Below are 15,951 nucleotides of genomic sequence, written 5' to 3'. Positions count from 1 at the left end.
TGTGAACACAGAATAATGTAAACCCCCTCTCAGAAAAAAAGAAAAAAGTCAAATTTGAAATGAGTGCTTTCCTTCAAGCAAGGAATTAGCATTAGTTAATAGAAAACTGATGCTAACTTCTTGAATAATAACATTTTAGGTTGGGCAATGTGAAATGGCCATTTTTAAAGCAAAAGATGCTTAAAAACTGCCAATTTCAAATGATTCAGCCTCTATATTCTTAATTTAACTATGGTATTGTAAACTGCCAGTTTATATACAATATTCCAATCTGTAGAGCTAAACACAGAACCTGTATATTAACTAATGTGTTGAAACTAGCCAATAAGACTAAAACTGGATTTTACTGAATTATGTAAGTCAGTTTACAGTGTTACGTTTTCCTGGAATTTGATATAAAAATTGATTTAGAGCCCACTAAAAATGTAATTATTTATGCTTGTCAAAAATTGTGAAATATGCTTAGATATGATTATTTAAAGCCTAAACCTGAATGAGAGAAAATCTAGCTAAACTTAAATTGGTTGGACTTACAAAATGGGGCTTTTTCCCCCATTTTAACCCCACCAATGTCAACTTCTTTGTATCATTAGACTATAAAAATTCCAGTATAATTTTTGAAATAGCATCTCTGTTGGCTCCCTTAATCTAAAGGTTCTCACAAAGTTTAAGAACAACCTTAATATTACTGGAACAAAAACAGACATACAGACCAATGGAACAGAACAGAAAGCCCAGAATAAACCCATGCATTTACAGTCAGCTGATGTTCAACAAAGGTGCCAAGAGTCCACGATGGGGAACTCAATAAACGATACTGGGCAAACTGAGTATCCACTGGCGGAAGAATGAAATTGCACCCTGTCTCACCCATATGCAAAAATCAACTCAAAGTAAATGCTTAACTGTGAAACCTGAAATTGAAAACTGGCGGAAGAATGAAATTACACCCTGTCTCACCCATATGCAAAAATCAACTCAAAGTAAATGCTTAACGGTGAAACCTGAAATTGAAAACTGGTGGAAGAATGAAATTACACCCTATCTCACCCATATACAAAAATCAACTCAAAGTAAATGCTTAACTGTGAAACCTGAAATTGAAAAACTACTAGAAGAAAACATAGGTGAAAATCTTCTTGACATTGGTCTGGGACAAGATATTTTTGGATATGACTGAAAAGCATAGGCAACAAAAGAAAAAGTAGACAAATGATACTGTATCAAACTAAAATGCTTTTGCACAGCAAAGGAAACACTGATGGAGTAAAGAGACAACCTACAGAATGGGAGAAAATATCTACAAAGCATACATTCGATAATAGGTTAATAGATTTTTTTAAAAAAGGAACTCAGACAACACAATAGCAAGAGAACAAGTTACTTCTCTAGAAAATGGGCAAAGAACCTGAAAAGATATTTCCCAAAAGAAGACACACAAGTGGCCAAGAGGTATATGAGGAAATGCTAAACATCGTTAATCATCGGGGAAAAGCAAATTAAACACAAAGTGATATCCTCACGCCTGTTAGGATGGTCATTAACACAAAGACAAAAGAGTTGGTCAGGATGTAGAGAAAAGGGATCCCCCTCGTACACTGTTGGTGTGAATGTAAATTAGTAGTTATTCTGGAAAACAGCACTGAGATCCCTCAGAAAACCAAGAATAGAACTACCATATGATTTGGAGATTCCACTTCTGGGTATATACCCAAAGGAAATGAAATCTGCACTCCCGCGTTCACTGCAGCATTATTCCTAATACCCAAGCTATGGAGTCCATGTAAATGTCATCAGTGGAGGAATGGATAAAGGACATGTGGTATGTGCAAATAAAGGCACACTCTTCAGCCTGAGAGGATATCCTGTCACTTGAGATAATACGGATGAACCTGGAGAACACTATGCTAAGTGAAATAAGCCAGGCATACAAAGACAAATACTGCACGTCTCACTTATTTGTGGAATCTAAAAAAGTCAGATTCATAGAAGCAGAGAGTAGAATGGTGGTTACCAGGGGCTGGGGGGACAAAACTGGGGGAATTGTAGAGATATTGGTTTTTACTTTATTATTATATTTTTTAGATGGAATTTTGTTGTTGTTGTCCAGGCTGGAGTGCAATGGTGCAATCTCGGCTCACTGCAACCTCTGCCTTCTGGGTTCAAGTGATTCTTCTGCCTCAGCCTCCCGAGTAGCTGGGATTACAGATGCATGCCACCACACCCAGCTAATGTTTTGTATTTTTAGTAGAGCTAGGGCTTCACCATGTGATCCACCTGCCTCAGCCTCCCAAAGTGCTGGGATTACAGGTGTGAGCCACTGCGCCCAGCCTGAGATGTTGATTAAAGGATGCAAAATTTCAATTAGGAAGAATAAGTTCAGGAAATTCATTGTACAACATAGTGACCATAGTTAATATATACTTGAAAATTGCTGAGAGAGATTTTAAATTACTCCACAAAAATATGTGGAGTAATGCATACGTCAATTAGCTTGATTTAACCATTTCACAATGTTAATATACATCAAAACATCATATTGTACACCATAAATAGATTTTTATGTTAATTTAAAAATTTAAAAAGATCAGCCTTAAATAAAATAAAAGTACTCTGACATTCTAAAATTAAAGACTGTTTGTATTTTGAGAGATATAAACTGGCAAACCAAAAATAAAGAAATCCAAATACTAGGAAAACAAGGGAAAATATGCTCAACTTTCCTTAGTTCTTTTTTCCTGCTTTCTTCCCTTCTTTGTCCTCTCCCTATCGCCTGCCCTTCCTCCTCTCCTCTTTCCTTTCTCCTCCCCTTCTTTCAGTCTTGGAGCTAATATTTAAAAATGCTAACAATTGTTAATACGTATTAATAGCAATGTGTATCTTGTTCTTGTACTTTATCTATATTTACATGTCTTTAGAAAGGGAGAAATAAAAAGGAAAATGTTATTACCTTTGCCTCCTTTACAGTGAATTGCTACGATGTTTGCAGGATCTTGAGCCATCCACTCATTTACTTCCTTGGTGAAAACCACCATCTCACTAATTTCAAGTTTAAGATTTTTAGTTAAAATATTTTCAAAAAATCAAACCCAATATATTTAGCCCTCTTCTGATAGTCAACTTAGCATAAAACTTACTGTAGAGTGGGGACATTATGATCATCAATCATGATTCTGCTGACCCTATTATGGAAGTACTTAGGATCATAAGCTCTTTCACCTAAAATAAATAATATGTACGTCATATCTCTATAGGGGATAACATAATAAATGATGAACTTATAAATAAGTTAACATATCTTATTAGAATTCCTTATCTGTCTTCAAAAACAGCTTTCCAAGTTGCTCCTGCCGCTCTAAAACAAACACGGGGTCTCAAAATCGTAAGGATGGTAGTGGTTTATCCATCTCATGTAACCCAAACTCAACTATTTCTGTTTAATAGGTATAATTTTTAACTTTCTAGCAGACCATTCATCATATTATTGCAGGGCAGTTAGAAACCACACAAGAGGCAAATGTAGCTGACCAAAATGATGGCCCCCTGAAAATGTCTACTGAGTATACAGGTGGAGGAAAAAGTCAAGAGAGACAGAGTATGAAGCTGGGTTACAGCCTATTTCCCACAGAGTGTTTCCTTTTCTCCCATCTAGGGTCCTGCTCTCATCACAGCCCAGTGCGGACGGGGCCGAGGACTCATTTGTTAAATCGTCTATGTCCTCATAACACAATCTGGCAGGAAAAACGAAAGATTTTTCTAAACCTAATGTCGCTAGAACAGATCTTCCCTAAAATGGTTTGCTTCCACTCCAGCCTCACAGGTCCTGCCAAAGCCGCCTCCTTCACAGAGTGCTTTGTGCTGCTGGGCGAACTCCTTCTACTAAATGGGGCCAGTCCAAGATGGGGATTTTTAAATTCATTCCTTGCCACCACGAAATACTTATGATTAAGTGCAATAAAAACACAAAATCATCTTCTTACATAATCTATCTACAGTAGCAAATATAGAGTAATGTACATACTGCATAGATTATAGACTCGATAGTGATTTGGATGTTTCTTATCCAGAAACCGCACGACTTCCTAAAAAAGACAAACACATAGCTTGCATATTTACATGGCACCAACATAAGCTATTTCCTAGGGGGAACCTACAATGGTTATTACTTTGATTAATTTGTCTCTCACTCGCATCTTCTAGGGGAGATTCAGGGAATACGAGGGTATGCAAATTTCAAGTTCTAATCCACTGTGATTTTTCAAATAGTCCACAAAGTGCGTTTGGCCACTCAGATGAGTCTCTATTGTAAATACACACTGTTTAAAGCTATCAGATAAGGAAATTAGCTGGTGAACTAACTTTAAGTAATTTGTTCTAAATCATTAATTCACAGTTAATGTGGTTCTTGTTTAAATCTAATTCATATTGGTTCTTATTTAATTCGGAATAGATACATCTTTAGAGAGTGATCTGCATATTACAGTCTACCTAAGCACTATGTAAACAAATACATGCAAAAAGTATATAGTATGATTGTGTATATGCGTGATAGAAAAAGATAAACATATCAAATTTGAAATAACTGGTAACAATATGGAGACTTTTTTGGCTCATCTGTTCTCCTATTTTTTAAATGAAGATATATGTGTACCTATAAGTGTGTGTATATATAATGTATACATATGTGTAACCTTTAAAATGAAAAACAAATAGTAGTTATTATTTAAAATACAGTTAATACCACTATATGAATCCAACTTTCAGTAAATATCTTTCTGAAACATACACACACGTATGTATCTCTGTGCAACAACAAAAATGACACAAAATTTTAAAACTGATTAGTATGCTACCCTCAGAGCAGCATTTAGTGGCTTAATATTGAGAAAAATAAAATTAAGGTACTAAAGTCATCCATTTATTCAACTGGCTATCTCTGTTAGGAAGAAATTGTAAGTCGAAAAGATGAACACTCGGAATCTGCACAGTGGGGGAGGCAAGGATGAACAGTTTTATATACTTCAGAATTCATGGAATTTCTTACATAAAATCCATACGGGTTTAGAAATCACATATAAAAACTACAAATATCTATGAGAAATTTAAGCAAATTTTAATCAGTTCTTTGGATGAGGAAAAACTGAAAGTGTTGAATCAGTGGAAGATCAACAGGCTTAGGTTTGACTTCATAAAAATCTGAAATTTCTGCTTAAAAATGCTATAATGAATAACAGGGGAAACAATTTTTCAGAAAAATTGACTGACTGGGGACTATGCCTAGTATGATAAATTAATAATTCATTAACAACAACTTAAATATTACTCACTCACCTTATAGATAAATGGGCCAAGGACATAAACAATTCATAAAAGAGAAAATCCAACTGATTAACAACCTACATAAATATTCAGTGTCACCAACAAAGAAGTCAAAACAATGACATGCCATTTGCACCCATGAAATTAACCCTTTCTCTTTTTTTTTTTTTTTTTGAGACGGAGTCTTGCTTGTTGCCCAGGCTGGAGTGCATTGGCTGGATCTCAGCTCACTGCAAGCTCCGCCTCCCGGGTTCACACCATTCTCCTGCCTCAGCCTCCCGAGTAGCTGGGACTACACGTGTGCACCACAATGCCCATATTTTTTTGTATTTTTTAGTAGAGACGGGGTTTCACTGTGTTAGCCAGGATGGTCTCGATCTCCTGACCTCGCGATCCGCCCGTCTCGGCCTCCCAAAGCGCTGGGATTACAGGCTTGAGCCACCGCGCCCGGCCAACCCTTTCTCTTTTAATGAGAAAATCCAATGCTGGCAAAATAAGGCATGAAATTCAAAACTTTTATTTATTGTTGATACAAGAATACAACTGCTCTTGGATTTGGCAAGATATATTAAGAACCCTAAAAATATTCATACTCTTAGCTAGGTAATTTCACTCCTAGCACTCTATACAGAAAAAGCCTATGCGCAAAGATGTCTGTTGCTGTATTATTGATTATAGTGACACTTAAATGTCCAACATTACAGGTTAATCACAGCGCTAATGAAATATCATGCAACCATTAGAATACTGTCCTGTCCTTCATTTTATTTTACTTTATTTTATTTTATTTTGTTTTATTTTAAGATGGAGTGTCACTCTTGTTGCCCAGGTTGGAGTGCAATGGTGCAATATCAGCTCACTGCAACCTCCGCCTCCCAGGTTCAAGCAATTCTCCTGCCTCAGCCTCCTGAGTAGCTGGGATTACAAGCGCCCGCCACTACACCTGGCTAATTTTTTGTATTTTTAGTAGAGACGGGGTTTCACCATGTCAGCCAGGCTGGTTTTGAACTCCTGACCTCAGGTGATCCACCCTCCTCGGCCTCCCAAAGTGCTGGGATTACAGGTGTGAGCCACCGCGCCTGTCCCTGTCCTTCATCCTCTCAATAAGTAAGTATCTCACACTGGTAATTTATGTGCAGCCTTCCTTAGTATACACATATAGAAAAACAGTCAATATTTGCTTTTTCATGGGAAAACAAATATACCTGGATGGTTGAGCTTTAGGGATTTTTCCGAATCCACTTCCTAGTTGTCTCAATGTCTAAATCATCTATATATATAGACTCAATATTTAGATGATTTACTGCTGCGTTTTCTGATCTAAGTAGTTTACTGAAGACTCTAAATACCTCTTATCCAAATTAGGTGAAAAAGGACATCAAGAATCTAGAAAAAATTTCAACTCTGCCAAGAATCTACATTTTTCTGGTCACAATCTGTCACCAGATGGACAGTTTCTGTTTTCAGCCAGAATTAAGTGCATTCAATTCTACCAGGAACAGAAATTAAAAGATGGCTAAGAAGATTGTAGGAAAGTAGGTAATTGTATAGCTGATTTTTCTCAATAGCTCAGCCTTTGCATGGGCTTACTAAGTTTATAATTTCTGAAACTCTTCGTTGTGATGCAAAAGTAGAAAATGCTGTCTTCTCTTTGAAAGCCTTCTTACAACAACCTCCACCTTCGGGTTTTCCTAAATCTACCAACTCTTCTCTCTGCCTGTCTCAGCACGTGCCTTGACTTGGAGGCAAAGGTATACTTCTGTACTTGCATGAGGTGGTGGCAGTGGCCAAACGTGTTGATGCTTCCACCACAGCGCTTGTCTCTCCACTGACTCTAGGGTCCTGCATCTCTACAGTTTTTGCTACTTCAAGGCAGCATCTGACATTTCCCCACTAGTCAATTTACCACTTATGAAACTGTAATGTCTGCTTTGCATATTCGCTGTTATTCAAAATGTAACCCTGCAACTTTAATCCCTTTTAAGAATAAAGGGGAATCACATGACTGTTCAGCATCCTCTCAGGAGTTAAGTATGCCTGGATTTGAATCTTCTCCCTTTTAGTCAACCTTGATTCAATGCGCTTTGTAGATGGTTCTCAAATATGACAGAGACACTCGCAGTGCAGGACACGCTGTTACCAGTGAACATGCAACCACTGAGGGCTCCATGGCCCGATTCCCAGCCTGCCCAGGCAGCTGAACTAGTAACTTAGATTTGGGGCTGCACTCTGGCAAAGATGAAAGACTAAATATTAATACGGATGGTAGATTTGCTTTTCGGGTGGTTTAGGATTTGTGGAATTTATTAAAACACATGATTACCTCCTTTTTGGACACTCTGATTAAAAATGGTAAAGGGGCCGGGCGCGGTGGCTCAAGCCTGTAATCCCAGCACTTTGGGAGGCCAAGATAGGCGGATCACGAGGTCAGGAGATTGAGACCATCCTGGCTAACATGGTGAAACCCCGTCTCTACTAAAACATACAAAAAACTAGCCGGGGGAGGTGGCGGGCGCCTGTAGTCCCAGCTACTCGGGAGGCTGAGGCAGGAGAATGGCGTGAACCCGGGAGGCGGAGCTTGCAGTGAGCCGAGATCACACCACTGCACTCCAGCCTGGGTGACAGAGCCAGACTCCGTCTCGGAAAAAAAAAAAAAAAGGTAAAGCAATCAATGACTCATTAGTACTTTGTCAATGCCCCAAGGAGATAACAGTTTAATAACTGATAGAAACCAAGAGCCTAGAGATCACCCCAGAAGGAAACAGGAATGTCTCTGTTTTGCTTTACATTCTAAAAGGTTTTGGCTTTTTAAAATCACCCCAGCTAATATTAAGTGTTGCCAAATTTATATTAGTCACCACCGAATCTACTGAAAGAAAATTGGCTCAAAATAGACATGCTATAATTAACTCACAGTTATTAGCTTAACCTGCTTTAAAAACAATATTAGCAATCAAGAGATGTTTTACCCATAAAGATGGAATCTGGAAATTTTGGGATGGCTGCCCTCAAGTGCCATGACCCATCCAGTGGGCCCTGGTCACATTACTCCATGACTGTGCCCATTAGAAGTGACAAAAGGTAATTCCACCTCAAATAAATAGTTTGAAACAATTTTCAAAATTGGCCAAGGGAGTGGCAGAGTCATGTCTTAGCTGTGAATAGCATAACCTGGCTGAGATGTGGTTCAGACCCTTCTCTTCAAGGTCTTTAGGTATTTACAAATGTATTTTTATACAATTGCTGAAGTCTTGAGTCTATGACTATATATCAGTTATTTCTTGTGAACTATCTGCATGTATAAAAATGCTTCCCTGCCTGAGAATAAGGTAGAATCATTTCATCAATGGTCTCAATTCTTCAACTTTTCCTGAATCTAAGCCCTCACATTTCCCCTCATAGTATCCTTTCACTCTAATTTTGTGTTCCATTATATGAATTGATTTGGCCACGGGGATGCCACAAAGGAGAGGCTTGCAAAAGCACTTGCAAGATCCTACTCTAGCTCTTTCCTTTTGCTATTACCTTGAAACATATCCCTCATATTCATCCTGATGGAGGATGAAGATGAGTTGAGCAGATAGGAGTTACCCAAGACACCTAAGCTAAGGTAATTGTAGACCAGCTGATAAAGACATTTCAAGGAAAGAAAACCACATATCACTTATGAACACAGATGAAAAGTTCTACATAAAATATTAGCAAATAGAATCTAGTGTTATATAAAAAGGATAATACATTAAGACCAAAAGGAATTTATTCCAAAAATTAAAAAGGTTAGTTTAACATTTGAAAATCTCATTAATGGACTAACAGAAAAACATTTTGATTATCTTGATTGATGCAGAAAAAATATCTGATATATTCAATACCAATTCATGATTCAAAACTTTTAGCAAACTAGAAATAAATGGACTGTCTTAATCTAGTAAAGAATGACTACAAAAGCCTATAGCAAACACCATTTCAAATAGTGAAGCATGAAATTCCTTCCACCCAAGTTTGGGAACAGGACAAGGCTGCCTCCTCTTACCATTTCTATTCAATATTACAGTGAAAGTCCTAGATAATTCAATAAAGAAAGAAAAAAAAGTATAAAAAGTGGGAAGAAAGTAGTAACTTTATATGATTGTATACATTTAAAAAATCCCAGGGAATCTACACATTCATGATTAAAATGAATGTGTGAATTTACGAAGGATGCTAGATGTAAAGTCAACATCCAAGGCCAGGTGTGGTGGTTCACACCTGTAATCCCAGCACTTTGGGAGGCTGAGGTGGAAGGATTGCTTGAATCCAGGAATTCAAGAGCAGCCTGGGTCAATGAGACCAGAGAGACTCCTTCTCTACAAAAATTAATAAAAAAAAAATTAGCCAAGTGTGGTGATGCCTGCTTATAGTCCCAGCTATGTGGGAGACTGAGGTGGGAGAATTGCTTGAGCCCAGGTGCCACTTCACTCCAGCCTATGGTGACAGAGCAAGGCCCTGTCTTAAGACAAACAAATAAACAAAAGTCAATAAGCAAAAATTAGTTATGTTCCTATATACCAATAGCAAATATTTAGAAATATTTCCACTGGGAAATCCACTGTTAATCAAATGGAGGTTCCCTTATACGTGACTTGATGCTTTTTTCTTGCTGTTTTTGATATTTCTGTGTTTTTGTTTTTTTTGTTTTTGTTTTTTTTTTGGATACAGTCTCGCTCTGTCACCCAGCCTGTAGTGCAGTGGTGTGATCTTGGCCCACTGCAACCTCTACCTCCTGGGTTTAAGCAATTCTTGTGATTCAGCCTCCCAAGTAACTGGAAGTACAGGTTCATGCCACCACACCCAGCTGATGTTTTTGTATTATTAGTGAAAACGGAAACATGTTGGCTGTGCTCATCTTGAACTCCTGGCCTCAAGTGATCTACCCGCCTCTGCCTCCCAAAGTGCTGGGATAACAGGTGTGAGCCACCACACCTAACGAATATTCCCTCTTTTTGACTTTTGACAGTTTGACTATTATGCACCTCAGAGAAGAACTTTTTGGGTTGAATCTATTTGAGAACCTTTGAGCTTCCTAGATTTTGGCCATATCTCTCCCATGTCTGTTTTTAAACCTCTTGATTGTACTTTTTTTTTTTTTTTTTTTTTGAGACAGGGTCTCGCTCTGCCACCCAGACTGGAGTGCAGTGGTACAATCTTGGCTCACTGCGACCTCCACCTCCTGGGTTCAAGCAATTCTCATGTCTCAACCTCCCAAGTAGATTGCAGGCATGCGCCACCAAGCCCAACTAATTTTTGTATTTTTTAGAGACAGGATTTCACCATGTTAATCAGGCTTGTCCTGAACTCCTAGCCTCAAGTGATCCACTGCGTTGGCCTCCCGAAGTGCTGGGATAACAGGTGTGAACCACTGCACCTGGACTCTTGATGGTATTATTATTTTATTCCTTAAATTCTTCAGCTCCAAGATCTCTGTTGGTTTTTAATGACATATATATCCCTGTTGAATTTCTCATAAGATCATAAATTGTTTTTCTAATTTCATTGATTTATCTATATTCTCTGCATCTCACAGAGTTTCCTTAAGATCATTATTTTGAATTCCTTCTTAGCCATTTGATATACTCTTAAAATTTAGGGTCTGCTAATGGGAAATTATTGTGTTTCTTTGGAGGTGTAATGTTTCCTTGCTTTTTATGTTTCTTGGGGCCCTAAATTGATTTTTGCACATCTGGGGGAACAGTTGCCTCTTCCAATGTTAGGGAGCTTTCATAGAGAAATACTTCTTCCAATAGTTGCCTCCTATAGTGTTCATTGAGTCGGGTGCTTTGACTTTGGTTCTGGGTGGGTGCAGTATTATAGTCTTCATGTGACTTTTTTGGCTGTAATCAGCATTCAGTGGTGTCTGTGAGTGCCTCAGTGGCCTGATGGTGAGTGTGGAGACAGTGGTATGGTTTTTTTGGTCTGTGAGCCATCATTCAGATGAGTTCTCAGGCCCTAGGCATATGCATGCTAGGTGCAATGGCTTTGCTAGTTGTGGGGTATTGCCACCAGCAGGTTGGGCACCAGGCAGGCCAGTCCTCAGTGCCTTAGAAGTGCATGCAGCATATGGTGGCTCTGCTGGTGAAGGGGGTGGGGCTGTTGGCAGCAGTGGGTGCCAGATGGGACGGGCCTTGGGCCTTGGGGGGTGCGTGTAGCATGCGGTTGCTCTGTCAGTTGAGGGTAGCCAAGTCATTTTAGACTAGTCAGTCCTCAGATGACCCAGTAGCTGCCCACAGATAGCTGAATGGGCTTAGTTGAGACAAGAAATCCTTTCTGCAGGCACCTGAATTGGACAGTTAAGCCCATCCCAAATTCACAAACCATAGTGTCATGGGCCAAATAAATAGTTGCTGTTATAAGCCAGTAAAAGTTTTGGGGTGGTTTGTAACCACTGGCACAATTGTAACTGGTATCAGTTCATTATGATTTTTTTTACTTTAAAGAGTACATTTTTAAAAGAACACTGCCATATCTGGGTCAATATTAAACTTGTGACTACATAGTCTGCATTCACTGATAAATGAGTATTTGTCAGATAAAGACCCTTACCTCAATTGGATTTCTATAGAAAGACTGCCTTCCAGAAGATGGAAATGACATAGCAATAATACGTTCTGAAAATCAAAACCATCACTATTAAAAACATTATTATAGATTTCTTATGACATACAAAAAATTAATTTATACATGATCAGACTCCATTTTCACAGAAAAAAAAAAAACTTTTAAGATTGAGGTTGACAGAAAAGAGCTAATATTCAGGATAATCAAATAACATATTAAATGATCCAACATAATGACCATTAAACTGGCATGGCGTTCTTAAGACTCCACTAGTACTAACCGTATGCCATGTACTTATGTTGGCCTCAGTATGGAGCTCTCCCTGTTCTTAGAATTTATTTCGTATCTTAAATACCAGAGAAAATCCAAGAGTTCTGGGCACCAGTGAAGGTGGGAACTCCCAAGGTGCTTTGCAGCCCTCTGACTCAGAAAACCTGAGATCTACAAAGCACTGACCTCATTCTCTGGGGTTCTAGGATGAGAAGAGGTCTCTCTGGGATCCTTGAGACTCAGAATAACTACTAGAGCTTAATAAATTGAAACTGAAATGGAGTCAGCTGAAAATCCATTCAAGTTCCTATGCTGCAACTGAGTAGTCCTGAATTGAGAAGACATGCAGATCTTCCATTGCCAAGGCTAAACCACAAATGTGTCACACTATCACAGTGGCATATATCCTCATGAATAAAGAATATTTTGAATGAATGTGTCTTAGATGAGGCAAAAAAATATACAATTACAAGAAAAAGTGAAGTAATACAAGTAAATCAACAGTTAAGTGTCACAAACCTGTAACATAAGTGAGGTCTAGGTCAAATCCATCCCTTGTGTATCGCCTTTTGTTTTCTGAAACCTGAGAGTTTAAAATCATCGTTAGTTTGTGAAACATTCATCAACATAAAAATAAAAACATTATACAGCATAGATATCAACCCTTGCCAATGGGTCCCAAAACACAAAATAGTTTTTCTGAATCATAAGCATGTTTTGCCACTTACCAGCCTTCTCATCAGCTTTTCAAGTTGTCTTTTTTGATGAATCAGATGAAAAATTCTTATCAGAATAATAAGTCGTACAAGTCGAACTAAATGTATCCATCTAACAATAAATTTAAAAGATCCATTTTTGCTTCAGAAACAGAATTTTATCAATATAAACTACGTCTAGAGCAGCAGTTGTTAACCAGAGGCAATTTTCCCTCTTCTCCCCAATTACCTACCTTGGGGATATTTGGCAATGTCCGGAGGCATTTAGGTTTTCCCAACTGGTGTGTGCCTGTGTGGGTGTGTGTGTGTGTGAGACTTACATCTAGTGGATAGAGGCCAGGAATTTTGCTAAACATCCTGCAATTAATATAACTGCTCACTACCCTCTCATGACAATGATCTGGCCCAAAATGTCAGTAATGCTGAGGTTGAGAAATTCTGGTCTAGAGAAATAGTGATACAATAGACACTTAGCATTTGTTAATTTAATTTTGGCATTTAAGACTAGCATTTTCAATTTTTCCACATCAAAACAAATTGCTTATTCTTGTTCATCTCTGTTATTCCCATGAGTAAGAGAGGTTCAGTACAGCTGCTAATGCAGATCAGGCAGGCAACAGACTGAGATACTTACAAAGTGTGCTGGCTGGTATCTCTACCACCATCAGAAACACTGAGGCAGAGAACTGACGGTATGGACTAGTGCTTCTCTGATTTGGGCACACGTAAATAACAGCCATCTGGAAAAGCTTGTTAAGCTGCAGATTGCTGGGTCCCAGAGATACTGATTCAGTGGGTCCAGGGTGGGGCCTAAGGTATTTTTCTTCTTATATTTCTAGCAAGCTCTCAAGTGATGCTGAGGTTTCTAGTCAGAGGACCACATTGGCTAAGGTTATTTTCAAATAACTCCAAAAGCCTATCACTTAACACGCTTAGTTGGGGCCTGAGCTGTAGTCTAGGGAAGCTAGGGTATGAAAAGAAATCAGCTATTTGACCCATGAACAAGCTTAAGAAGCCACCATCTACATCCCACTATACATTTGCTCTTTCATTTTCCTGTCACAGTAAAAAAAGAAAAAAAAAAAAAAAGTCACCAGGTCCTCATACACTCTTTAGTTTCCTAATCCCTAACAGTTCTAACTTTGCCTGCGCTTTCTTTGTTTCTACCACAACTATACTGCAAAACTCTACCATTGTGTTGCTACACCTGTATCTCCTAGTTTCTGTTCTGTTTGCTATTTTTTAGAAACTCATGATTGAAGTCACTCAAATTTTGCATATGCTCAAATAAATTTCCTCTTGGTTGTAGGAAAAATCCACACAGAACATTTCGTGTGTAAGGGATTTGTAGTTGAAGCACAGAGGGGAATTGTTTTTAATATAAAATTTTTTGATATAGCACATATTAAACTGATAAGAATATTATACTTGATCTTAGCCAAAAGGCCAAAAAATGATACAAGTGGGAATTTGATGAGAACTTCGAAATGTAGGAAGTTAAAGTTAGTACAAGAGTAAAGGTCCTTCTTTGGGTACTACATCTTTTTTTTTTTTTTTTTTTTTTTTTGAGACGGAGTCTCACTCTGTTGCCCAGGCTGGAGTACAGTGGCCAGATCTCAGCTCACTGCAAGCTCCATCTCTCGGGTTTACGCCATTCTCCTGCCTCAGCCTCCCGAGTAGCTGGGACCACAGGCGCCGCCACCTCGCCTGGCTAATTTTTTGTATTTTTTAGTAGAGACGGGGTTTCACCATGTTAGCCAGGATAGTCTCGATCTCCTGACCTCGTGATCCGCCCGTCTCGGCTTCCCAAAGTGCTGGGATTACAGGCTTGCGCCACCGTGCCCAGCCCCATCTTCTTTATTCAATTAATGGTACTTAGTGTGTATGCTCTTCACTGCTCCCCAGATGTCACAATCTTTTAGTTTCAAAGTGTGTGGGAATTTACCTAAACATTTCATTTTAAAGTAATGTATTTGGTATAGAATGAGAACATTTGAAGTTTAAAAGATTATATAGAATAAAAGCCACAGAAAATGCAAAATTAATGAAAAACTTTAAGAGAGGTAAGTCTTACATTTCATACCTGGGAATATTCCTAAGAAACTTAATGTCAAAAAAAATGTAAACGACATCAACCAGCAGAGGAGTCACAATAATGGCGGTATCTAAAACGTTAAGTAAGTCAGAAAAATACCGCTGTCTCCTGTAATATAAAACAAACAAACAAAGTTCATTCCCCCCTGCAAGAAGAGATAGGATATTTAAAGAACACAAACTATTGACTCATCCACATTAAGAATTCTACTTTCATGAATTATTTAAAATGTATTTTCTAGAGTAGACTAAGGGGAAAATATAACATTCATGGGACGTTTTCAAACAATAAAGTTACATTCATCATTTGACACATATATATGACTAAAGCACCAACATGGCAATTCAAGTGCCATGATACAACTAAATGCGTAATAATCACCCTTATCGTGGACAGTGGGGTATCTATCCCCTCAAGCATTTATCATTCACGTTACAAACACCCCAATTACACTCTTTCAGTCAGTTAAAAATATACAATCAAGTTATTGTTGACCATGGTCAATCTGTTGTGCTATCAAATAGTAGGCGTTACTCATTCTATTTTTTTGTATCCATTAACCATCTCTATCTCCCACCCCCAAGCCCCTACTACCACTCCCAGCCTCTGATGACCATTCTTCTACTCTCTAGATCTATCAGTTCAATTGTTTTTTTTTTCTGGAGCCCCAAAATAAGTGAGAACATGTGAGGTTTGTCCTTCTGTGCCTGGCTTACGTCACCTAACAAACATAGTGATCTCCAGTTCCATTCATGTTGTTCCAAATGACAGGATCTCTTTTTTTTTTTCTTTTCTTTTTGAGATGGAGTTTCAGTGTTGTTACCCAGGCTGGAGTGCAATGGCACCATCTTGGCTCACTGCAACCTCCACCTCCTGGGTTCAAACGATTCTCCTGCCTCAGCCTCACAAGTAGCTGGGATTACAGGCGCCCGGCACCACACCCAGGTAATTTTTGGA

General features: G+C 38.5%; 1 protein-coding gene across 3 annotated transcripts in view; it reads right to left on the bottom strand.

Annotated features, from left to right (window-relative positions):
- The window catches only part of TPTE2 (transmembrane phosphoinositide 3-phosphatase and tensin homolog 2), a 113,834-nt gene that overhangs the window by 32,416 nt on the left and 65,467 nt on the right, over positions 1-15,951 (bottom strand). For 2 of the 3 annotated variants that reach the window (XM_011976533.1, XM_011976534.1), the window contains 6 exons: positions 12,912-13,011; positions 12,703-12,766; positions 11,899-11,963; positions 4,022-4,082; positions 3,138-3,219; positions 2,951-3,039 (listed from right to left, as the gene is read on the bottom strand). In XM_011976533.1, the coding sequence (XP_011831923.1) occupies positions 2,951-3,039; positions 3,138-3,219; positions 4,022-4,082; positions 11,899-11,963; positions 12,703-12,766; positions 12,912-13,011 (461 nt within the window). Of the gene's footprint in view, positions 1-2,950; positions 3,040-3,137; positions 3,220-4,021; positions 4,083-11,898; positions 11,964-12,702; positions 12,767-12,911; positions 13,012-14,982; positions 15,103-15,951 lie in introns of all 3 variants that reach the window. The other variant, XM_011976532.1, reaches the window with a different exon arrangement.

The sequence above is a fragment of the Mandrillus leucophaeus genome, unplaced genomic scaffold (assembly GCF_000951045.1).
Source record: "Mandrillus leucophaeus isolate KB7577 unplaced genomic scaffold, Mleu.le_1.0 Scaffold168, whole genome shotgun sequence".
Lineage (NCBI taxonomy): Eukaryota > Metazoa > Chordata > Mammalia > Primates > Cercopithecidae > Mandrillus > Mandrillus leucophaeus.
This window is presented reverse-complemented; position numbering and strand designations above follow the sequence as displayed.